At 33.1% G+C, this 24,770-nt stretch overlaps 3 protein-coding genes across 3 annotated transcripts; 2 read left to right on the top strand and 1 right to left on the bottom strand.

The window, feature by feature from the left end:
• The first annotated feature begins 149 nt into the window (after positions 1-149).
• LOC126709998 (protein FAR1-RELATED SEQUENCE 5-like) lies at positions 150-9,396 on the top strand. Its single transcript, XM_050410380.1, has 8 exons — positions 150-2,255; positions 2,345-4,477; positions 5,075-7,179; positions 7,295-7,345; positions 8,329-8,402; positions 8,489-8,551; positions 8,650-8,739; positions 8,854-9,396. The coding sequence occupies exons 3-8, from the start codon at positions 5,814-5,816 to the stop codon at positions 8,899-8,901; spliced, it is 1,692 nt and encodes a 563-aa protein (XP_050266337.1). The 5' UTR covers positions 150-2,255; positions 2,345-4,477; positions 5,075-5,813; the 3' UTR covers positions 8,902-9,396.
• Positions 4,465-5,798, top strand: LOC126708191 (protein FAR1-RELATED SEQUENCE 5-like). Its single transcript, XM_050407997.1, has 3 exons — positions 4,465-4,477; positions 5,075-5,229; positions 5,373-5,798. Exons 1-3 carry the CDS (start codon positions 4,465-4,467, stop codon positions 5,796-5,798), a joined length of 594 nt encoding a protein of 197 aa, XP_050263954.1.
• A 3,728-nt stretch (positions 9,397-13,124) lies between the features above and the next one.
• LOC126708190 (7-deoxyloganetin glucosyltransferase-like) lies at positions 13,125-14,289 on the bottom strand. Its single transcript, XM_050407996.1, has 2 exons — positions 13,698-14,289; positions 13,125-13,381 (listed from the first exon to the last, which is right to left on the bottom strand). The coding sequence occupies exons 1-2, from the start codon at positions 14,212-14,214 to the stop codon at positions 13,125-13,127; spliced, it is 774 nt and encodes a 257-aa protein (XP_050263953.1). The 5' UTR covers positions 14,215-14,289.
• Between the last annotated feature and the right edge of the window lie 10,481 nt (positions 14,290-24,770).

Below are 24,770 nucleotides of genomic sequence, written 5' to 3'. Positions count from 1 at the left end.
TTTCTACAATACTTTATTTTTTGCATAAGCAGGATACTGTTTTTCCTTTTTGGTTTGTGTGGTTATTATTTATTATTAGTAAAGCTATGAATTATACTTGTTACTCTAGTTCGCTAACACGTATCTTTGATTTTTTTAGGTCATGGAAACCTCCACTAATGAACACTCTATCCAAACACGAGCTGCTACACAAGATGATGGTGCTATTCCCACCCAAGTTGAAGCAGCTGCTACTGCTGAGTTGCCCCCAATTCCACCATGCCAAGTGAGTATGACAATTCCTGTTAGGTAGGAAAAAGTCAGTTGTTTGGGACCATTTTGAAAAAATTAAGATAGGAAAGGGTGATACTAGTAAAACTAAGGCTATTTGTAATTATTACCAAAAATTGTATAATGCTGATAGTAAGAGTTATGGTACTAGTAATTTGTTAGCTCATGTGCCAATATGTTCCAGGAACCCTAATAGAGAAGATCTAGTTAAAGGGCAGAAAACATTAGCTTTTGAACCCAAAAAGGATGGAGAAGATGGGTTCCAGCTTGTGTCAACAACCTTTTCTGTTGAGGCTTCTAGAAAGGCATTGGCCGAAATGATTGTAATTGATGAGTTGCCTTTTAGGTTTGTCGAGGGATATGGGTTTAAGAAATATGTAACTACCTTACAACCTAAGCTTCGATTAAAGGATATCCCATCTCGTCAACCTGTGGCTAGAGATGTGATTGGCATTTATAATAGAGAGAGAGAGAAGTTAAGGAAATCTTTGAAGGGTTGTAGGGTGTGTCTCACTACAGACACATGGACTTCTATTCAAAATTTAAATTATGTGTCTCACATGTCAATTTATTGATGATGCTTGAAAATTTCATAAGAGAATATTAAATTTTTGTCAAGTCGAAGACCATAAGGGGGAGACTATAGGTAGAAAGATTGAGATGTCTTTGCGTGAATGGGGTATTGATGGGATATTTACTTTGACAGTGGATAGTGCTAGCTCAAATTTAACAACAATTAAATTTTTGCAAAGGGTGACCAAAGATTGGAATGGGACAATTTTAGGAAATGAGTTCATGCACATAAGGTGTTGTGCTCATATCCTAAATCTGATTGTGGGGGAGGGTTTGAAAGAGATTGATGCATCTGTTGCTAAGGTGCGTGAAGCTGTGAGGTATGTGAAGTCCTCACCCAATAGAAATCAAATGTTTAGAAGTTTTATGGAGAGATTAGGTATGGAGTCCAAGAGTCTTCTTTATCTAGATTTAACTACTAGGTGGAACTCGAGCTATCTCATGTTAAAAACTGCTGAAAATTTTGAGAAAGTATTCCTTCGAATGGATTTTGAAGATGATGGTTATTCGTCGTACTTTAGGACCAAGGAAGATAGTGGTGGTTTGGGATCTCCTTGTATGAGTGATTTCCAAAATTGTAGGGCATTTGTGACTTTCTTAAGGCTTTTTTATAATGCAACGAAGAAGTTCTCTGGTTCTTTGTATGTTACTTCAAATGCCTTCTATGATGAGATCTTTCTTATTCAGGAGAGTATTTCTAATTTAGTTAAATCCCAAAACACTCTCTTGAAAAACACAACCACAAACATGCAAACTAAATTTGAGAAGTATTGGGGGGAAGGGGAGAAAATTAATCCTCTTTTGTATGTGGCTGTGGTTCTTGATCCATGAAAACAAATAAGGTTTTTGAAGTTTTCTTTTTCTAAAATTTATGGGAATGCAGTGGCGGAAGTGATGGTTGATAAGGTGAAAGATCTTTTGTATAAGTTGTATAATTTTTACTCTTCTATTCATTCACCAAATATGCAAGAACAAAGTGGGAGTAAGAGGGCAAAATTGGAAAGTGATGCTAGTGATCCATATGTCATAGTTCACTTGCGATATGAACATTTATTGCAAGTTGGGCAATTTGTAGGTTGTAATAATGAGGTTGAAAAGTATTTGGCTGAAAACTGTGATGGTAGAAAGGATGTGAATTTTGAGATATTGGAGTGGTGGAGGGACAATTGTAGTAGGTACCAAGTGTTGTCTAAAGTTGCTAAGGATGTGTTGGTTGTACCAGTTTTCACTGTTGCATCTGAGTCAGCATTTAGCACTGGAGGCCGCATTATTAATCCATTTTGAAGTTCACTATCTCCTCTCATGGTTCAAAACCTTGTATATTCACAAAATTGGATTCAAGCCACAGTTCCAATTTCTCATCGCGTCAAGGGATGATGTAGAGGCATTGGAGGAGGAGTTACTTGACTTAGGTAATATGTTTAATTTCTGAAACTTATTGTCTATTAATTTTATTGAATGTCTCTTGTATTCAAGCAAAATTTAATCTATTGTTTTCTAGTTATAAATCAGCAACCAACAGCAAGTGCAACAGCAAATACTAGCTCAAGCAAGGGTTCCACTATAGGCAAACGACCTTTAATTAGCATTGATGATTAATCACTGACTTGGTATGATTCTACCTTTAGCCCCTTACTATTAGAAACTTGGTTTCCTTACTAGTTGGTCTTATATTTGGTACTAATGTATTGTTTGTTGAATATATTTTTGTCTATTGTAAGAGGATGGTCATTTATTTTGTAAAGAAGGCAGCTTTGTGGGAATTTTTTGGAAGCTTTTTTTGGATATATTTCTTTTCTAAGTTCTAACAATACTCAACTGTCAATGCTTATAGAAAAGAAATATTAGTTCATTGGTTTTCTTTTCTATTAGTTATAGACTTATAAACTATAGAGTAGTCATTCAATGCTTTGGAAAAGCTATTTTTTGGAAATATCTATGGTATTTGATTATTGTAACTAATTATATTGCTTGGAACGTTGTATAACTAGCAAGCTTTCTGCCTTATGGTTTACTGCCCAAAAAACTTGCAGTAACTGCCTCTATGATACTAAGTATATATATATCCATTAATTGGAATATTGCAGTATAGTATTATCTGTTGTGATTTATTTGTTGCTGGAAGCCTGGAAATATTATTTGTTGTGGTTGGCAGGTTTAATAGGTGTTGAGCTACTAGCCTACTTCCTAGGTGCTTATTGTATTGTTTAATAGATAACATATGATAAAATTAGGGTTTTTGTAGGTTGGGTTGTGCTATCTTTAGTCTATTTTGTTGTGTTTATTTTTTGTAGTTAATGTGGGAAAGATTATGTATTTGGATTGATATGTACTGCTTAGGTGCTTCTATTGTTTCAGAGATCATAGGTGATTAAAAAAAAAAAAAAAAGCTTTTTGGTGTGTTGATCATAGGTGATAAAAAAGAATAGGCTTTTTGGTGTGTTGTGTTGTGTTATTATGTCCACTGTCTAGGTTTAAATTCGTGAGAAACTGCAAGATTATATTGGTTTTGATATATGCTAAAGGCCCAACAAGTCTAGTGTAGTTCATAATATAAGCTAAGCTTGTGGCCCTATTTTAAAATAAATCAAGAAAAAAGAGGCCCAATTTAGGGAATTCAAAAAATATGAAATCAATAGAGTTTTTTAAACTGTCAAACCGAGTAATTTGGGCCAAAAAGGGCCCAAAAAATGGAATTAGGATAGTTTTAACTATGTCAAAAACTTCGGCCCAATCTGAGGCCCAGACCTGACAGATCAACAACTCTGACCCAGTCAACCAATTACTCGAAACATCGGATTTGACCCGAATATTCAATCGAATACGGGTTCGAAATTCAGCAACCTAATCCAACCAGATCGAGTTCGGTTTGGGCCCTAAACCGACCCGTGAACAGGCCTACCCGTAGGCCTATTTTGTAGGTATGACTTGCATTAATAAATAAATAAATAATTTGGTAGTTTACTAGTTCAGTCAGAATTTTGACCGACCATATCTCCATCATCAAAACTTCAATCAAAATGACGACTTGTGGCAGAGACGGGTCCAATTGGGGAGAAATTATTTGCTCCTCCCGGGTGGACCACTGACGTGGTCCTCCTGCTGATATGGACCAATAAAAAGAAGCCAAGTATTAAAAAAAAAGATGAGTTAGCAACACACCTGTGCAATACTACTTCAGCCTTTTAAAATAACAAGAATTTGAAATACGTTGTTCACTTCTCTAATCCAACTTCACCGCCTAGTCTATTTGCCACTTCACCAAAAAATTCTAAAACCCAAATTATTTTCTCACTGCCCAGCTCTCTTCTCTCCACCTCCTGCATCATTGAAGAACAAGCTCTATGAGATTAAAATAACAAAACTTGAAATACACTTTCACTTCTCTAATCCTGCTTCACTGCCCAGCTTATTTGCTGCTTCACCAAAAATTCTAAAACCCAAATTATTTGCTCACCGCCCAGCTCTCTACTCTCCACCTCCCTGCATCGTTGAAGAACAAGCTCTATGAGATTTTGAACTATCTTTGTTCTTGGGTCTAACTTTTTCTAGCTTTTTTCCCTCTTTTTCCCCATGACTGAAGTGGTTGCTGGAATCCAATGCTCACCATCGCAACTAACCATGGCTGATCAAGGTATGTTACAAAGTCTCATTTCACTCTTCAAAGTCTATTTTCTTGCTCTATTCTATCTATATATAGTTTATAATATAGTGCCTTCTACATGTTTGATAAAAAGCCCAAGATAAAAAAAAAAAAAAGAGAATCTGAGTAATAATGACTGAGGCAGAAGAAAACAGAGCACGAAGTTCAACTTTCTAAGCGTGAAATTCAAGCTTGATTTGTTAAATCCAAAAAGAGATAAAACTCTAACCGACCACCGTTCAAAACCAAACAGAAACTGTCAAAAAAGAAAGTTTATAGTACTATAAAAAAAAAAAAAAAAAAAAAAAAAAAAAAAAACACTTACAAATACAAAGTAGAAAAAAGGAAAAAGCAGCACTTGCTATATTATCATTTTTTTTCTCACTTTACGACACTGAAACCGTAGGGTCTGAGTGTGCAAAACACTGAGCTATTAGCATTTTATGATGTTTATGAGCCCTTAAGTTCAGTATTATAACGTTGCTAGGTTCCTCTGTTTTTTTTTTTTTTTTTTTTTTTTTTTTTTTTTTTGCATTTGATTGTTGCTGTTGCTGATGCATTTGACTGTTGTGGTGTTTTTAATCACAGATATTAGAGTCAATGAGGAAGGTATTGAAGATATTGAAACTTTGCTTGGAATGGTGGTGCATAGTGAGGATGAAGCATATAAGTTGTACAATGACTATGCCATTCGAATTGGGTTCAGTGTTCGGAAAGAAAAAATCAGATATGCAAAAAATGTTGTAAGACAACGAGATTATGTGTGTTCAAAAGAAGGATTCCCACGAGATAGTGACAATTTGGATGATAAGAAATTCAAAAAATTACAAACTAGGACCGGTTGTGAAGCTAGATCCAATTTACAGTGACAAATGGTGAGTGGAAGGTTACTCACTTCAATCCTACTCATAATCATGAGCTTGCAAAGCCAGAAGAAAGGCCATTTCTAAGGTCGAATCGAAAAATAACTGATGCTCAATTAGGTGTTATAAAAACTTTCAAGGAAGCGGGTATAAGAACAATAAGTGCATATTCCTATTTAGTTGAGGAAGCTGGAGGGTTTGAAAATGTTGGATTTATAAAACGAGATTGCTATAATGTGGTGAACAAGCAGAAGTTAATCAATGTTGAGGCTGGAGATGCTCAAAGTTTAGTAAACCACTTTAAACAGAAGCAAGCAGAAGATCCTATGTTTTTTTATGCAATTCAAGTTGATCAAGAAAATCAAATGACAAATTTTTTTTGGGGAGATGGTAGATCAAGGATTGATTATAACTCTTTTGGGGATGTTATATGTTTTGACACATATTGAACTAACAAATATAATATGATATGTGCTCCATTTGTAGGTGTCAACCATCATTGGAAGAATGTACTTTTTGGCTGTGCATTTTTATTGGATGAAACAACTGTTTCTTTTACTTGGTTGTTTGAAACATTCTTAGAATCAATGGAAAATAAAAAACCAAAGACAATTTTTACTGACCAATGTCAAGCAATGAAGAATGCTATAAGAGTTGTGTTTCCTGATACATGTCATCGCTTGTGCTTATGGCATATCTCAAAAAATGCTACAGAAAATTTACCAAGGCATTATGGGATTCCTGAATTCAAGAGTAGATTCAATAAGATTCTTTATAATTGTGAGACCGAATCAGAGTTTGAGTCTTCTTGGGATGCCTTACTTAGAGATTACAATTTGGTGGGCAATAAGTGGCTTAACACTTTGTATGAAAATCGGGAAAGGTGGTGTTCAGTTTTTAGTCATAACATTTTCTCTGCAAGAATGAAAGCTTCATCAAGGAGTGAGAGTGTAAATAATGTTTTTCAACATATGGCATGCAAAACAATGAGGCTAACAGAATTTGTACACGAGTATGAGAAAGCTTCAAAAAATATGCGGGTAGAAGAGTTAGAAGAAGATTTTCGTTGCAAACAAGGTACATCTTCTCAAATAGTCAAGAATTGTGGACTTTTGGAACATGCATTATCTGTTTATACCCGTACATTTTTCAAAAGATTTGAGTTAGAAATTGCTTCTACCTTGGGGGTCACACACCAAGATGTGTATTCTGATGGAGAGTCTTTTACCTATGAAGTTATCGAAGGAGGTGGTCATAGGGTTCGCGTTGTCCAATTTAACTCCTCAAATAATGTTGTGACATGTAGTTGTAAAATGTTTGAAACATTGGGGTTACTTTGTCGACATGCTTTGCGAATACTTATTGTGAAAAATGTCACAGAGCTGCCTATTCAGTATATTTTGAAAAGATGGACAAAAGATGCAAAGAAAGATAGTGTTTTATGTGATCATGTAAAACCAGCAAGTGCAAATGATGAGTTGTCGGTGACTTCACGCCGTAACGAATTAATGCGCTCAGTTTATGAAATTTTCACAAAAAGTTCAGCTACAACTCGACATACTGAAATGTGCCAAAGAAAAGTAAGAGAGATGATAGAATTAGTTGAAAACGATATGGAGCAGTTAAATGCGGCTAGAGATGGTGATGAAAAAGAAAACAAGATTGTTGCTAATAATGCCTTTGATGATGTTGAGAAGACTGATTGCTCTCTCAATAGTTTGCCAATATTAGATCCCCCCTGTGTGCGACCGAAAGGAGTCACAAATGCAAGACTCAAAAGCAACTTGGAGAAGCGTAAAAGGAAGCCATTAAAAGATGTCACAAGATCAAGTAAGTCTTTGTTCTTTTATTTAAATTTTATATTGAAAAAAAAAATATGTTAGTAGTGTGGTTCAAATATTGGTTTGTTGTGAATAATGCCCATGATTTCCTCTCATTTTTTTAGAACAATTGTCAACAAGAGGACTTCCAACAAGCTCTAGCCATGCCCCTAAAGGTATTGATTCTTTTCTAAACAATTTTATATGGAGGACTTTCAATTGACACATTTGGAGGATGTTAGAAACCGAGTAAGGGAAGGAATGTACTTAAGTAGGGTGTTTTTTTTTTAATCCACTTTGATGAAATTGTTAAAGACAATAACTTGTGGGACACCTGCCATTTCATTTTTTATTAGGGTGATTGTTTGCCAAAAACCAGTTTGTTTGGTTAGTCGAGTAAATTTATTAGAAACTTAAGATTTTTTTAAAGCTACTTGCTTGGAAGGGTATACATGGTTAATGTGCCTATGCGTGAGAAAATTAGAGTTAGACTGTTTATAGAGAATAAATCATCTTTAAAACTTACCCAAACAGAACAAGTTATAAGGGGGTAGTTTGGTGAAATATCTATCGGTTACTTAGGCTTGCTATCACTGGTTTCTAGGGAGGGTTATCTTGTAGTTAGTCTATTCAAGATGAGGTCTTGTAGCAGTGACATCAAAGTTCTCACTATAACTTGGACCAAAAAGACTCAAGACAATGCTACGTTTGTAGGAACATGAATCAAGGTGGGCTGCTAATGAGAATAATGAATTGAAGATAGATAGTTACTTTACAGATATCTCTTTCCAGTGTTCTGATGAATAGCTGAAGCAGAGATGTGCTTTGGAGGTTTCTTTGACTTTCAAATTTTAATGTGATGGAGGAAAACAGATTTATTTTCAGCAACTTCTGGATGTTTTGAGAGTATATTGTATGCATTTATCAAGTTTTCTTATATATGTTACCTTGTCTATATTGCCTTTGGAATATTTGTCATTCATGTACCATATGCAGCACACAAGTCCAATGAAAATAACAATATTACTAGCTTTATCAATAATAATTGTCCTATGAAAATAACAATATTACTAGCTTTATCAATAATAATTGTCCTATGAAACTATATGCCTTTAGAACAGTTGTCATTAATTCACAAAACTCAACCTATGCTCCACAGCTCCACAATGTACAGGTCTTTGCCAGCCAAATCACCCATCTAGTGTACCCATGGATGAGAGTTATAATAATCAAGTATGATCTAAGTCCCTTGCATCATCTTCTTTATTTATTTATTTATTTTTAATGATGCCATATTAATCTCTTATAATATTTGATAGGTATTCCTTCCTCCAGCCATGCCAACAACCATTAGTCCAACTCATTTTCAACATCCAAATCAGGTAAAAGTAAATAAAAATAAATAAATTATTGATTTGTGTAATTGAATGTTCATTTAAAAAAATATCTAACATTTAAGCTTGAGTTAATTTGAATGTAGAACCCATTTTCCTATTGGAGCAGTGCTTCTCCAAATTTCAGCTCCACGAGTATGCTTCAAAGTAATGATTTCTTGAATCATCTAAGTCAGGTAAAATACTTGCTGTTTCTATTTTTTATTCTTCATTAGTATGTTTATTTATTTGTATCAATAGTTATCACCTTGTTACTAATAACTGAAAAATGTCCATCTCTATTTGTGCAGAATTCTTTCTCAAATGGTTTTACACAACTAAATCCTAGACAAAAATGATTTGACTTAGAAGTTATTATATGAGTATTCAACTTGGAAGATTTTTGACAAGTTCTCAAGTTGGAAGATTAACCAAGTAACTAATGATTAGAAGAGTGAAAGCTGTAGTAGTTATTTTTGTATTTCGAAGGCAATGAAAATAGGCCTATTCATAGGAAATGTTAGATTACATTCCTTTTTGTATATTTTCTTTTGTTATGCCTTCTCATCCTCTAGTAAAAAATTGTATAGTGTTAGGATATTGTTGTTAGGATACTGATTGTATGGTTAGTGTGTGCTTAGTTGTAACTGATTGTATGGTGCTTAATGTGTGCTTGGTTGTAATGTAACCTAAGGTGTTGTGTAGTTAAGTCTGTTAGTTAGTAGATAGTGTTGATGACGTGGAGTTAGTTAAGCGAGGAGGTGATTGGTTACTGACAGCTCATGAGAGTTTATTGCAATTGTATATATCTGATTTGATGAATGAGAAAGGGGTAAGAAGTTGTGGTGTGGACTTGTCTAATATCTATGCCTTTGTAAGAAGTTTTCAATTGTTTGTTCAATTATCTTTCTTCATTCTGATGTGCTGTTTTGGTTGGCATTGTAAAGTATTCCTTCTTTTTGTTTTCCTTCTTCTAGAGTAGATATATAACCATAGCTTTGTGCCACTTTCTTGTAACAGATATAATAGTAAATGTTTTTGTATTTGAGTGTATTGAATGTGCTGTTTTGGTTGGGATTATAAGGTTGGCTTCATGACATAAGACATAATATGCTAGTACAACCCAGCATTTGTATAACTTTTGTGTATATCTCCCTTTAAATGGTATCAAAAAAGATGTATCAGCACCTTATTTTTTTGAAGAGTTCATCCATCAAAACAAAATTGAGAAATTGCCCTTTTAACAACATTACCAATAATTTGCAGAGGCACTATTAGAACAAGCTCAAACTCAACAACAAGCTGCCTAACAATTGAGAAATTTTATTGCCAAAATGAACAAAATTTACAATGAGATCCAAACACCAAAAACAAAGATCAACCTCATCTGTAAACACAAAAATTATTTGCAAATACAATAACTAAAAGCTAACATAGCTAATATAGCCTAACATACAAACTAATGCCAGGACAATTGAGCTTCTAAAGAGCAATTACAACTCCACATTTAAACAACCATACCAAAACACAACAGCCTAACTAACTAACTACCCTTGACCATCCCAACCAACAGCTCAACTCCTTGGTACAACACAGCAGCAGCCCACGCACCTCACAGCAACACCCCACGCACAACACAACAGCAGCACCCCACGCACCCCAGTGCACACCTCAATGCACACAGCTGTGCATCACCCAACACACCTTAATGCACACCATTGCCTTAGCACGTGCTTGGGCCTTGTATCACAAAATCTTGTATTTTGGCCTTAAGCCTCAACCCAACACCTTCGTTTTCAACCTAGCCACCCACGAGTTTGCCCGAATACCCGATGCCCCGACTCCTTACGGGTTCGATCACGCTATTTTGGCATATGGGTTCGGTTACGCTCCCTCAATCGACGATTACAAGCTCGTCAAAGCCGTCAAAGCTCGACGATTTTGGCATATGGGTGCCTTTGTTTGATGGATCGTGTCTTTGGTCTAAGGCGTTGAGATATTGGGGACATAAAGCAGGGAGAGAGAAAGAAAGAGGCAGATGTGTTTCAGTGTTTGAGAGAAATTTTGATTTTGGGTTTACGGCTGGGTAAGTGGAGAGCTTGTTAACCTTAGTTTGATTTTTTAATTATAGTTAAGTTAATGGGTAAGGTTGACGTGGAGCTGAGTAAGAAAAGATGGTTATGTGGCCTTTTTTTATTGGTCCATATCAGCAGAAGGACCACGTCAGTGGTCCACCCGGGAGGAGCAAATAATTTCTCCCAATTGGGACCAAGGGAGCATGGTCCCCCTGCCACGCTAAAACTAAAACCTCCTTTTCTTTCTAAATTAAAATGTTTTTTTTTTTTTGATGGGAAATTAAAATGTTTTTTTAATAACAAATATTTGATATTTGTCATCCTAAAAAGTCAATTAATCCAAATAAGTTGAAAATTTGATGAACGCATGCGCATGATCCAGTTCCTCCTCTAAATAAAAGAACTTTTGACCCAATCGTTTTTTTTTCATCCTTTAGTGTTTGTTAGAAAATATCTCATTTTAATTATTATAAAATTAAAGGCATATATATATATATATATATAGGTAAAGCCAAAACTTAGAAAAAATTCAATTAGATTCTAAATTAGAGTAAAACTAGTCGTTAACCCGTGCGATGCACGGGAAAACTATTAGAAAATAATAAAGCATGCATATATTAAAAGACAATTTAAATTCATGTATGCTTGCAAGGGATACATACCTAAATAGTTCTTGCTGTAGAAATAGAAGCATTATCTTTAAGATAAAGAACCGATGTAATGCAAGTGAGATCCACTATATGGCCAAACCTGTAATCCAAAACAAAGAAATGGCTAAATTTGAGACCAAAAGTTCATATAAAAAAAAAAAAGTTGAGACAAATCCCAGTTCTTTCAAAAGTGATTTAAAATCTACTATTGAGTATATAAAGTATTATTGAAGTTGTGATCTCACAGTTCATAGTGTCTATAGCAATAAGCTCTTGATTATTTATTATCTATGAGTTGTATTGTTAAATTTTAATTGTTTAGTACTTGATAATTGATATCCAAACCTCAAGAATAAATAACAAAGAAGCAATTGAAACATACAAATTTGTGAATCCATCCAAATCAAAAAAAAAAAAGATATATAAATCAAATTACCATATACATAATAATTGATGACTTGCCATCATGTACTCATCAAAGCTCAATGCTCTTCTCAAATTCTCTCTTCTATTTTCTACTTCAGATGATGCTTTTTTATCCGAAGCATTGATGTAACATATTTATAGGTTTGAATTTAGATGCAATATAGACTATAGAGTTTTATTGGATCCTAACCTCTCTAACCGGAGTGTAGCATTTGTTTTGAGTCAAACTTCTCTAATCAAGAAAACAAACTAAATAGTATTTTATCAAGAACTTTAAATGTGCTTATCTCTTTTTTTCTTTTTTCTGAGATAGAAAACGTGCATGATTTAGTGAAGAGGAAAGGATGTGTGTGTTTATTGTTTAAAATAAATGATAATGATGAGTTTGAATTTAAGTTGGACTTTTTAGAAAGATAGAGTTCCACTCCTTATTAATTTTAGACTAAACAAAAATAATTTTATTTAAAAAAATATAATGATAATGATTTATTTCTTATTTCTTATTTTTTATTTTTTAAATATTATGCTAATATGGAAAATTGTGAGAACTTCAAACTAAATAGTATTTTATCAAGAACTTTAAATGTGCTTATCTCTTTTTTTCTTTTTTTTGAGATAGAAAACGTGCATGATTTAGTGAAGAGGAAAGGATGTGTGTTTATTGTTTAAAATAAATGATAATGATGAGTTTGAGTTTAAGTTGGACTTTTTAGAAAGATAGAGTTTCACTCCTTGTTAAGTTTAGACTAAACAAAAATAATTTTATTTAAAAAAATATAATGATAATGATTTATTTCTTATTTTTTATTTTTTAAATATTATGTTGATGTGGAAAATTATGAGAACTTCAGAGGCTTCAGTTTTATATATATATATATATATATATAGATTTTGTGTAAGTGAATTATTATGTGCAAAAATCAAAAAGTCTAAATTCAATAAATGATTAAATCAAATTATATATATATATATATATATATATATGTGATTAAATTGAGAGTTGTCTTTTTATTCTTCAGGCTTCTTCATTCATATTCACATCTTTCGGCCAGACCCATATTTTAAGATATGATCTGCTTGGCCTGTGGCCCTTGGCCCAAGCTCAAGTTCATCCTCCCACAAGATAAATTATGGGTTATTGTTTAGATTAAAAAAATTTTGCAAAATGATTATTTTAAATTATATTAAAAGACAATAATTTTGCATTTTTTTATTTGTATTTTGTCAGCATTGAAGAAGTTGTAGTTTTACTTTTATTATTAGATTTTCTAATTCTAAAAGTCTTTTGGTTCATGTATTGCTTCCACAAACAACAAGTCTTGAACTTTCATGATCATCATATCTTGACTAAAACAAACAAAGAAAAAAAGACAAGTCTACAGATTAGCACCGAAAAAAAACAATAAAAGAATAGACTGAAGGGACAAGATGTCAAGAAAAATCGTAGGAGATAAACCCCATGGTTGAAAGTCCTTCCAATACTTCATGCTCTAAAGCATCAAAAGTATTTAAGATGACAGCAGAAGCTTTTTGAGCTCTCTCAGCTTCAACCATTACAAAATTTAGCATAAAATCATCTGGGTCCGTGGTTGCAATGAAGCTCGGAAGATCCCTCAAACGGATGCCTTTCATGCCTGGAATCCAATCTATGATTGTATCTAAATGCCCATTTGTCAAATAACTCTCATCTGCACGTAGAAATTACATAATCAATATCAAAATTACGATAAAAGTTCATGCAAGTAAATATATTGGTACTACAATATCTAGAAATGGATCAATAACATGGTTTGTGTTAAATTTTATAAATCTAAAAATGTGTTATTTAAAATTTTACAGAAAAATAGATTAAAAATATATCATTTTAATGGATGTGAAATGGAGATGATGATCATGTTGTACAATATTGAATATCGATCCTAGGTGACCTTTTGGGATGACTTATGGTCCCAATGTTATAAACAGAGCGTCACTAATATAAGACGTGTTTAAGTTGATTAATACCTTTGAGTGGTGTTAGACCCTTCTCAATGAGACGGCGATATTGAGCATAGCCCATGAACCCACATGCACTGGATGTCCAGAAAAGAACATCAGGGATGCCCAGCTCTGCTGCTGCGTCTAGAGTGAAGCTCATGACACCATCAGAAACAATGCAAGTGACTGGAGGGACATTGGATGAAGAGGTATCATTCAGTTTCAAAAGAAGGTTTCTGAAAGGAGCTAAGCAATGTTTTTGTATGGAGGCACATGTGGATGCTACGTCTTGGGTGGCATCAATATCAGACTCAGGAAGACCATCAGGAATGGTTTTGAACTGAAAGGAGGGAAGGGCATTGAGAGAGTCGGGACCTCTGGATTTTAACAGGCGCTTATGGTTGTACTCTGTGTTTACAAAGGTGATATGAAAGCCTCTGTAGTGAAGGATTTTTGCTAGCTTTAGCATGGGGGTTATGTGGCCTTGAGATGGGCAGGGGACACAAACTGCATGGGGTTTCTCTGTAAAAGCTAGGGGACCCATTTTCTCTCTCTCTCTCTCTCTCTCTTTCTAAGGCCTAATCAAGTAAGGCGAATTGAAAATGAGAAGGATTATTTTTTGGGCAGGAGAATTGGCTTTATTTATAGAGCCAAAAGAGGTAAAAGATCTGTCCTCAGCCATCGTTAATAATGAATTGGCAGTCAAATAAATCATACGCACAGGCCTACGTTTTTTTTTTTTTTTTTAAAATTAAGGCTAAAAGCGATGGTCAATTACGCTGTCTCCATTTCATAGCACAGGCCTACGTGTTTTTTTTTATTTTATTATTATTTAAATTCAGGCTAAAAGCGATGGTCAATTACGCTGTCTCCATTTCATAGCACAGGCCTACGTGTTTTTTTTATTTTATTATTATTTAAATTCAGGCTAAAAGCGATGGTCAATTACGCCTTCTCCATTTCATAGTGGAGAATGTCCAATTAAGGGCTGAGATTGATTTAAAATCAATCTATGGCCTAAAATCGGTCACGCCATTTAAAATACACTTAACAGAGTAATGCGTCATAATTAATGTTAGTTTTCAACGTTTCTTCTGTTTCTATCTTTGGGTTCGCACTTTCTCTGTCTCTCTCATCAAAGATCCATGGTCCTTTTACCAACGCGACAACTGAACCAACATCACTACAACGATGATGCTCCGACAACCTCTCCACCCCAGTCGTGAATCAATGGTGTTTCAGTCACCCACCTCTGTTTCTAAAGGCCAACCAATAAAAAATATTAGATCTGGTAAAGAATTTTTTATATGAGATTTATGGTTTTTTTTTTCTTGCATGTTTTCTTTGCTAAGTTCATCCCCTTTCTTTAATTGAATTTTTCCCTCTTCCTTGCTATATATCTTTGGTAACTGTAGAGTGAAGACTGTAATTGGTGTATGGGTCTCTCTCATCTTGATTTGTCTCTATTTTGTCTTATTTTAATTTTCCTTTTGTTTGCCGAGACCTTTTAGGACTTATTTTGTTTTAGTTTTGATCCGACTGGGCTTTCTTAGACCAGTTGGTTTGTGTTTGCTGCTTGTTTTTCTGCATGTTGTGTAATGGTTTATTTTGGTTAATACATATCATTTGATCATTTTAAGAGGGAAAAAGAGAGAGACCGTGTATTTGTAACGTTAATTCTTGTAGGGGACTATTTTTTCCAACATCAGAATATATTGAAAGAATATTCAAGTTTTACCACTACCATGATTAATATGGATTTTAACAGTATGTTAAGCACGAGATGATTGAAGAGCAATGTGCTAGGTTGAGTGGTGAACTTTGTCACCTTGTGATTTTAGTTTGAAGTCTGAACAAATTGAAACAGGATTATGCTTCAGCTTAATAATAATTTTGAACATTGAAGTTTGTCACAATGTATCAGGGGTAAGTTATATAAGCTATGAAATAAAATCAATGACATTATCTGTTTGATTAAATATCAAATTTTTTGCTGACAAACTCATTCAAATTTCACACTTGTACAGAGGAAAATTTGAATTTAAGAATCTTCATTGAAAATCTACTTGGGCAGTGATCCAAAAATGAACAAAAGTTTATTAAAATAAACATTTTGATCACAAGACCATGAATCCATGATAACAAGAGTTCTATTGAAGCCATAACAACATGATTGTTGACAATAAACAACTTTCACCACTATAATATATGATTCTCATAGAAAATTGGGCAAGAAAAAGAAGAAGAAAGTCTTGCATCCTTGAAGATCAACTTTTTGAGAAGATTTTGCAGATTCGGACAATTTCTGATGGCTTGACTCCCCAACAATTATACCAAAATGATGCCCTACAGAAATGAGAAAATAAGAAAGAAGGCCTGTTAGATACAAAAAATATCAATATGCCTCACAGCATAAGTAGGTCTCAGCACTGAACAATTTTCAAGTCCTAGCAAAGTTCTTTAACAGTTTTCAAGCCTTCTTTCACTCAGATATCAGGAGGCCTTTAATGTGAGGCCTTTAAAAATGGACAATCCCAATCTCAAGATCACAACAAGTTGACTCAAAACCCTGTCTGCAACAGGGATTGGCAACTCATCATCAAAGTGGCTTGGTGCAAGAATAGGAAATTCAAATGGAGTGGTTTTGCATATGAAGCAAAGGACTTCAGGGGAGATTTAATCTTCAGTGGGGGAGCGAGTAGTGTTTCAACATCTGACCTAGTAGAAGTTTAGGATGCAATCATGGAGGCTTCAATAAAAGCTAGAGACTTTGGTTTCAGACAAATTTTGCAACAAGATGGATTTGATCAATGCCAAGAGAAGTCTTTAATAATATATCAATTCTTGTAAACACAAAACCAAACTGCCAGAAGAGATTTTAAGATTACCTCATTTAAGCCTTTTTTATTTGAAAATTGATACGTACTTTTTTTTTTTTTTTTTAAAGAGGAAATTTATAAACAAGCAACATACATAGACTTCCTTTAAATAATTACAAGCTAAAAATAAAAATTCATATTATTAATGAAGTCCATGTAAACAAATAGGAATTGGTTATCCTAGTAACACTATTTCTATGCCTTCCAAAGAGACCTTTCCTAATTAAGTTTATTATCCATTGAACCCCACGAACGACCAAAACTCTTTAACAATCAATCAATGAATTAAAAAGCGATAACCGTGAAAGCTCATTTCAAATTGCAATTATCATCCGGATGGCTACCAAACTTACATTAAGCATTCAAAACAGTCATGTTTTCCCCAAGATAGTTTGCATAGATTTTATATTTTGAAACTTAAAAGTTTAACAAAATTTTATATACAGTCTAATCAACATATTATTAATATATAAATATATAACTTAAATGAAAAAAAAGATTTTATGATTTTTTCAATCAACTAAAATCAGAACTTACTCTTCATTAATGCCAAAGACTAAAGACCCATAATCCTTGATGATGCAAAAAATCAATAGTTGAGCTTCTCGTCGTAACGGATGGACGATGCTGTGAATGGGGTTGTCTCTATAGATGAGAATCCTGCAAAATGAATTGAGGGGAAGAGTAACACGTTGGTGTGGCGTCAGCCAAATCGCCTCCAATGCTTAAGTCAATAAGAGAGAAAGATTATAGAGAGAAAATGAGTTCAGAGTGATTTCGTAGAGTATTTGTGTGTACCTTTGGCTTTTGTTATCTTCTCTTTCATAGTTGTATGCCTCATTAATGGGCAATGATGTGCTGCATTTATGCTCAATGGCTAGTGCATTACAAAATCTTTTTCTAAAGGCCACAACTCACTCTGTGACCGTTGGTCCGTCAGTTACGTTTTGTCATCAATGATTGTAATAAATGCGTAGCGTCTTCTCTGAGTGAATGACGATCTTCGTATAATGACGACCATAAATTTCTAGTTCATCAATCCCCAAATTTCAAATTCAAGCAAAATCATCAATTTGGGAAGAAAATAAAGGAGTGAAGAATAATTGCAGTTAATGACTGAACTATCCCTCCTCCTCTCATGTGGACTCGTTGTTGCCTTTCAATTTATTTTAGCTTTCCTAAATGAGGACTTTGTTGCTTTTTCACTTCTTTTTTTCTCTTTTTTGGCATAATACAGGTTTTGGTCTTTTCTTTTTTTGGCTTTAAATAGATGTGAATTTTTTTTCCTAGGTATGATTTTTATTTTTTAATAAGTTTGGGTGATTGGGTTTTATTTTCTTGGTTGTTTGACACTTTTTTTTATTTTAATTGGACATTATTTTTTAACAATGGTATATAAATAAATTTATACGAACTCATTTTTTTCATCTCTTCACTTTTTCACTATCAACCAAACACAAATTAGAAAAACTAAAATATTTTATATTCTCTCATTTTTTTCACCCTCTAATCAATTAGACTCCTAATTTCGAGAGGGAATAAAGGGATATGGTCCATTTTATCATATTTGTCATGGATTTTAAATAGTGTGATTCCAAATACATTCTTATATAGTTATATTGTTTAAAAATTAAGGATTGACATTTTTCGGCTTTGAAGGTAAATGATTTTTTATTATTTTTTAAGCCTTAATGTAATCAAAAATGAAAAGTCCTTGACCCTACTCTTACACTATGTTTGGTTGGAGTGATTTTAGGAAGGATGGAAAACATAGGGAGGAAAAGTGGGTGGAAAACAATATTTTTCACTGTTTGGCAAAAGAATGAAAACACTGAGGATGGAAAACCCGGGAGAAAATTTTCTCTCCCGGGCCCACAAATCTCATCCTCCCAAATCGGGAGGAAAATTGTGGGGAGAAAAGTGGACTTATGGCATTTTTACACAAATGCCCCCTGGAATCAAGTTAAAAAAAATTAAAAAAAAATAAAATAAAATAAAATAAAATAAAAAACAGAGAGAGAGAGCGTTGGATGAAGCCTGGAATGTTCTTGAACTTGAATGAGGGAGACGAAGCAAATAAAAGAAGGGGGATAGAGATAAGGACAACGTGTGGAGGAGAAAAACAAGAATAAAAAAAATAAAAAATAAAAAAGAAAGAAGAAAAACGTATGGATGAGTTACTATGCTGAGAAATGACAAATAATATAAAGAATAAAAAAAATCTTGAGAAATATTACCATAATATTTTCACAATATTTTTACAATAAATTTTAAGTAATAGATTGTTATTAGTTAATATTGGTGAGTAAAAAAATAATTTCAGTGGTAGATTCAAATTAGAACTAGTAACAACTTTTCACATAAATTTTGTTGTGAAAGTACTGCGAAAAATGTTGTGGACGTAACACTTCTCATTGAAAAATATAATTGTTGGTAAATTTTATATTATTTAATTAGTACAAATAAATCTATTTTTTACCTATTATGTAATAAGAATATAATAGTCAATTTATATAAATTACATTTTCTATCCTCTCACTTTTCATTTCAACCAAACAAACAAACTTTTCATCCCTCTAACAAAACACACACGAGGAAAACTAAATATTTTCTATCCTCCCACTAATTTTTCATCCTTCTAATTTTCTACTCCTCCATCTGGATGGACCCTTAGCTATCAGATGAAATTGTGGACCATCATTTACATTATTGCGTGGGAAATCGAAATTTGAAAGCCGTGAAGGCACCAAAGTGATAAATAAGTTGCGAGGATCTAAGCAACGTGTGCGACTTGAGGACCGTTATTGGTAAATGAAAGCATTCATTCGAAGTGAGTACTGATCAGTCACAGACTCACAGTCCTCTCATTATTTCATTCCTTCTTCTGTTACATCAGTCTCTCATTATCTCTTTCCCACTTCGCACGCAATTTGGGGTTGAGATTTGATGTAATGGCTGTAATACCACCATTGATGATTAAGATTAAAAATTCAAAAAATTACTTTTAAGATTAAATATTTGGATAAAAAATGTAAACTGTTTTTTCACTATTTTTAGGGTTTGTTGGATTGTGTTATTTAAACAACTTAACATGTATTTTTATAATATTTTTTTATGGATCATGCTAACAAGTGTTCTTAGGGCACTTATTAATAATCCATTTTAGAAAAGTTTTTATACCACTTTTATGATAAATGAAAAAAACTGTCAAAATTTTTATTACTTTTTTTCATTTCCCATAAAAACTTTCTTTAAATGGATTATCAATGAGTGCTCTAAGGACATTCGTTAGCATTTCTTTTTTTTTTATTTACACATATTTTCATAACACTTAAATAATATTGCTAGAACATGACATTCTTAGCAACTTGTCCGAATCCAGCAACTTGCAATTTGTCCGAATCCTGCAACTTTGTGATGCGAGGGACATGCTCTTGACTTTGGGAGAAAGAAGTGATTGTATCGAGAGGGGCGAAGCTTTCTGTGCCTGTACTTGTGAAAAAACTTGCAACTTGCACAATTCACAATTTGAGTTGTGATTGACTTTTCAGCTGAGAGAATTGAAATGTCGGCTCACAATATCTCGGGGCCGCAGCTAGCATTATATGGTCCTATGGAGCACGGCAGAAGTACATAACTTTTAAATTAGAAAAATGCTCACGAATATATTTCGGATTCGGACAATGGTGAAGAATTTATTTAAATAAACATTTTATAAAAAAAATATATATATATATATTTTTTGACAGTTTTTTTTATTTCTTATAAAAGTGGTATCAAAATATTTCTAAAATAGATAACTAACTTTTATCTTAAGGATACTCGTTAATATGACCCTTTAAATTATTATATTATGAAAAAAGTTCGCTAAAGATATTAGTTTAAAAAATATTTTAGAAATTCTTCAATGAGAAAATGAAAGAGTAGTTGATTTTATTTTTTTACAATATTTTATATTTCTCATAATGTCAAATTTTTTTTCATTAATAAATATCTTAAAGACACTTATTAATCAAACCCAATTTTTTTTTTCAAAAAAAAAAGAGTCTAGTTTAATGTATATTTTTAGAGTAGATATTAATCTTTAATTTTAAGAAATTTCTTATTAGAAATTGAAAATGTTGAAAAAAAAATTATTACTTTTTATATTTTTTGTAAAAAATTTTTTAAATAATTTACAAATACATGCATGAGGTATTACATTAGTAAAACCCTTTTAAAAACTAAACTGTAGGATTTCTTTCAAAACTAGACCCACGTTAGACAGATAGCCGCCCATAATTTTACTTCAAAAGAGCCAATGACATCAAGTTTTTCACCCAAAAAAAAAAAAATGACATCAAGTTGGAAATATTTGGTTACAGCTGAATCCAATAATTTTATCTCAAACCCATTAACACAAATAAACGAAGTATTCAATCTTTTTTTTTTTTTGGAGAGAGAGAGATTGATTTTACGGAAGTCTCGATGACACACTGATTTAAAACTTTAATCCCTAATTGACTTGTATTCCTTGCATTCAATTATCACAAAATGAAATTTATTCTTAACCAATTCGCATGCTTTAATTTGGGTTGAATTTTCCTTCATCTCTCTTACTTTATTTTGAGAAAAATGTAATATGTTTTTTTTTTTTTTTCACATGCATTGTCATTCTAATGTCAACTTAGGGGCGGCTTAATGCATTGGCCACTTAGACCTTGACCTAAAGACCATTGATAAGAAATGGCCCTGTACTTTCATTTGGAAATATTTTTAAAATTGGAATGCTAATTAGAACATATCAGTTTATATATTGAAAACACAATATATATATATATATATATATATAGATAGATTCAAGTTACACCTGGTGTAACTCTTATAAACTTACACCTTTTTTACATCATAGATTTTTAAGAGATCTAACGGTTAAAAAAACACCATTAAATGATATTATTTTCCATTACCTAATTAATACTAGCATTCTCTCTCTCCTTATTTATTGCTTTCCAACAAATAATATTTTCTTCAACACAGTCTAACAAAAAAAATTGAAAAATAATCCCATTTTCATTGATTTCACAATTGCTTTTTGATGAAATGGGAGATCAATGAATACGATTTGGTGATACGAAAAACGGATTCTCGTACAGGGTAGGGCCTCCAAACTTGCCACCAAATATCTTGATAGGCTTCAAGCAGAATCGTGGACCAATATACACAAGTGTATTCAGTGTTAAAACTACCATCACAAGTATCTTATAAAGCACATAATTTAAAAAGCAAATCTCTGCAAACCTCAATAAGGAGAAAGTATAGCATGTTTCAGTAATACCAACTCAGTATCTGTTTTGGTATTTCCTACCCAATAAATGAGTGACACCTGTTTCAAAAAACCACATCAGATTACTCCAATAAATTAATCACAATCTTCTATACTATCGGGAAGATAAATTAATCATTTATTAAAGTAGTCTGATGTAATTTTCTAAAACAAGTGTCACTCATTTATTGGGTAGAAAATACCAAAACAGATGCTGAGTTGATATTACTGAAACATGGTATACTTTCTCCTCAATAAGGGTCATTTTCTCTCAATCCTCGAGGCCCTTCATCTGATATATATCTGCATTATAAGACGCAGAAAGTAAGTAGTAATATTATTAGTAACTGTGCGCGCCAGAAATGAGACTATTAGGCTTAACCTCACTTGGGCTCACAACTTATTTATAAGGTGGGCTTTAGGATTTCCTACTTTGGGTCGTTCTCGGCACAAAGATTCAAAGTAATATCCTCTCTCCCTTCCTGAATAACTGTTTTTTTCTCTTTTTTTCTTCCCCAACTTCTCCTATTTATAGCTCTAAGTTAGTGGGGAGTTCATGATTACTGCCATTGTTAGTGCAATTGAAAGTCCAATATTATCTGTTGTAAGTGGATGTTTAGGTAAGAGTGGAACGCAGCGATTATGGCTTTGGAACTTGGTTCCAACTCAGGTTAATATGCTCAGTAGTGATGTTTCCTGAACTGTCGAGCATCCTATGGTACGTTTGGACAAGACTTCCTTATTTGTTTGGGAAATTTATGCCGAGCATCGATTAGGGGTTGAGGCTCAAAACTCGTAGTTTGTGAAGGTAGTTTCAAGCAGAATTTAAAGTAATGGGGCCGTGCCATTGGGCCTGAACCCAGGACCCAATTAGGTCTGGGAACCTCGGTGTCGTACAGTAACAATCTTCTAATAAGAGACAACTCCAACACAATAATCCAAAGACACAAATACAACACAGTATTAGAGAACGCTATATTTAATTATTCTTCCTTTTTTTTAATAAGTAATATGAATATTTTATTAGAAAATAGAAACCCCAATATACAGAAATAATATAATGGATTTCCCCAAAAATAACAAATGGATTGCATCACGGAATATGTCAAAATTCAGCACTAATGAACCAATTATATTTTTTGAGTTCAAATCTTCTGTCTCACTCTCTCTATCTCACTCTATACTCCACAAATAAGAACTTGACACATGTACATCTATTTTACTAATTGCTAATTTTTAGCCTTTGTTATTTCATTTACCTTAATTAATTGAAAATTAAAAAAAGACCCAACAGCCAACACATCCCCACCACTGGCACCACTACCATCTTTCTCCGATGCCACTTATCACCAGCAACAGGTCACTAGCAACAAGTCACCAGCAACATTTTTCTTCCTTTGTTCTCTTGTTTCTTCTTTATTCTTTCTTTCCTAAGTCTTTAGCCATTCTTAACCAATAGTTTGTATACCATCCACTACCAATGGAAAAAACATTGGAGCAGAAAATATTGACATCATATTCTAAGAAACAAGTTTCTTCTTCAAATCTATGATAGGTACCTACTGCTACCTTATCTTCTTCAGATCTGTGAAAAAAAAGTTTTAATAGTTCAAATGATGACATCCGCCAATGATAACAAGTACCAATACCTAGTAATGGCAACAGTGGATGGTTGTGTCTGGCGGCATTGACCGCATCTGCAATTGCTAATGGGGCTAGCGATGGTTGTTGTTGGTGGTTGTGGGGAATGTGGCTTGGAGAAAGATGGTGGTGGTGCCGATGGTGGGGATGTGTTGGCTATTGTGTCTTTTTTAATTTTCAATTAATTAAGGTAATTGAAATAACAAGGGCTAAAAATTAGCAATTAACAAAATAGATGTACATGTGTCAAGTTTTTATTTGTGGAGTATAGAATGAGATAGAGAGAGTGAGACAGGAGATTTAGACTCATATTTTTTGGCATGGGAGGGGGGGTGTCGCGTTCCTGCTTCCTTCACTTAATTGACTTCTCCAAGAGAATCTTCAAGGTTTTTATTTTCTTTTTATTTTTTCCTGAAGACCAAAGTTACTGCTAGAAAATTATAAATGTATTATTATTCACCTTGTATTGCTATAGCTAGAGATTTAGGAATTTACAAAAGCAAGATTGCAAAAATCATAAGATAAATCCTAGATGTTGAATTATGTCATTAACAGCATTAATTAATTCCTTCTTAGAGTATGCCTCAAAAACTAACCCTTAGAGAGGACATAACTCCTAGCCAACAATATATCAGCATAAACATCACTATGATCTCTTGTGTCATCATGCAAGACATCTTATCAACAGCAGTTAAACTGACAACAATATCAACAGGTATTCATTGATCTCTCATCCTAGCCTATTTGAAAAATTGCTTTTTGATGAAAGGATTCGGTTAATATGTGCCTTTAAGGCATATATTAACAATTCATTTTGAGAAAGTTTTTATAGGAAATTGAAAAAGCTGTCAAAATAGTGAATTATTTTTTCGTTTTTCTATAAAAAAAATTTATAAAATGGATTACTAATATATACCATAAAGGCACACGTTAGTAAGGGATTACTAATATATGGATTACTAATATATGCCCTAGGTTAATATAAAGTTATAAACTTATAAGAGAGTTATTAACGTGTGCCCTTAGGGCATGCATTAGTAAACCATTTTAGGAAACTTTTTATGAAAAAACGAAAAAGCAATTAACTGTTTTGACATTTTTTTAGTTCTCCAAAAAAACTTTTCCAAAATAGATGGTTAATGTGTGCCCTAATGACACAACCGGACCCAACTTATAATCCACCATCTATAAATTATAGTGCGTAATTAAATTTCCTTTGTAATTTTAACTGACAAGACTGGGCTTTTCAGTTTATATGAACAATGTCCATTGACT

Source organism: Quercus robur, chromosome 12, assembly GCF_932294415.1.
Source record: "Quercus robur chromosome 12, dhQueRobu3.1, whole genome shotgun sequence".
Classification (NCBI taxonomy): Eukaryota; Viridiplantae; Streptophyta; class Magnoliopsida; order Fagales; family Fagaceae; genus Quercus; species Quercus robur.
The sequence above is the reverse complement of the archived record's forward strand: the minus strand, read 5'-3'. Positions and strand labels throughout refer to the sequence as shown.

Excerpts from the sequence above, each read along its gene's own strand:
- LOC126708191 (XM_050407997.1), top strand. Across the intron at positions 5,230-5,372 it reads TCAGATATGCAAAAAATGTT|GTTACTCACTTCAATCCTAC; the intron begins GTAAGACAACGA and ends GGTGAGTGGAAG.
- LOC126709998 (XM_050410380.1), top strand. The coding sequence starts at position 5,814 with ATGATATGTGCTCCATTTGTAGGTGTCAACCATCATTGGAAGAATGTA. Across the intron at positions 7,180-7,294 it reads AAAAGATGTCACAAGATCAA|AACAATTGTCAACAAGAGGA; the intron begins GTAAGTCTTTGT and ends TCATTTTTTTAG. Across the intron at positions 8,552-8,649 it reads ATTTTCAACATCCAAATCAG|AACCCATTTTCCTATTGGAG; the intron begins GTAAAAGTAAAT and ends ATTTGAATGTAG.
- LOC126708190 (XM_050407996.1), bottom strand. The coding sequence starts at position 14,214 with ATGGGTCCCCTAGCTTTTACAGAGAAACCCCATGCAGTTTGTGTCCCC. Across the intron at positions 13,382-13,697 it reads GGGTCTAACACCACTCAAAG|ATGAGAGTTATTTGACAAAT; the intron begins GTATTAATCAAC and ends TTCTACGTGCAG.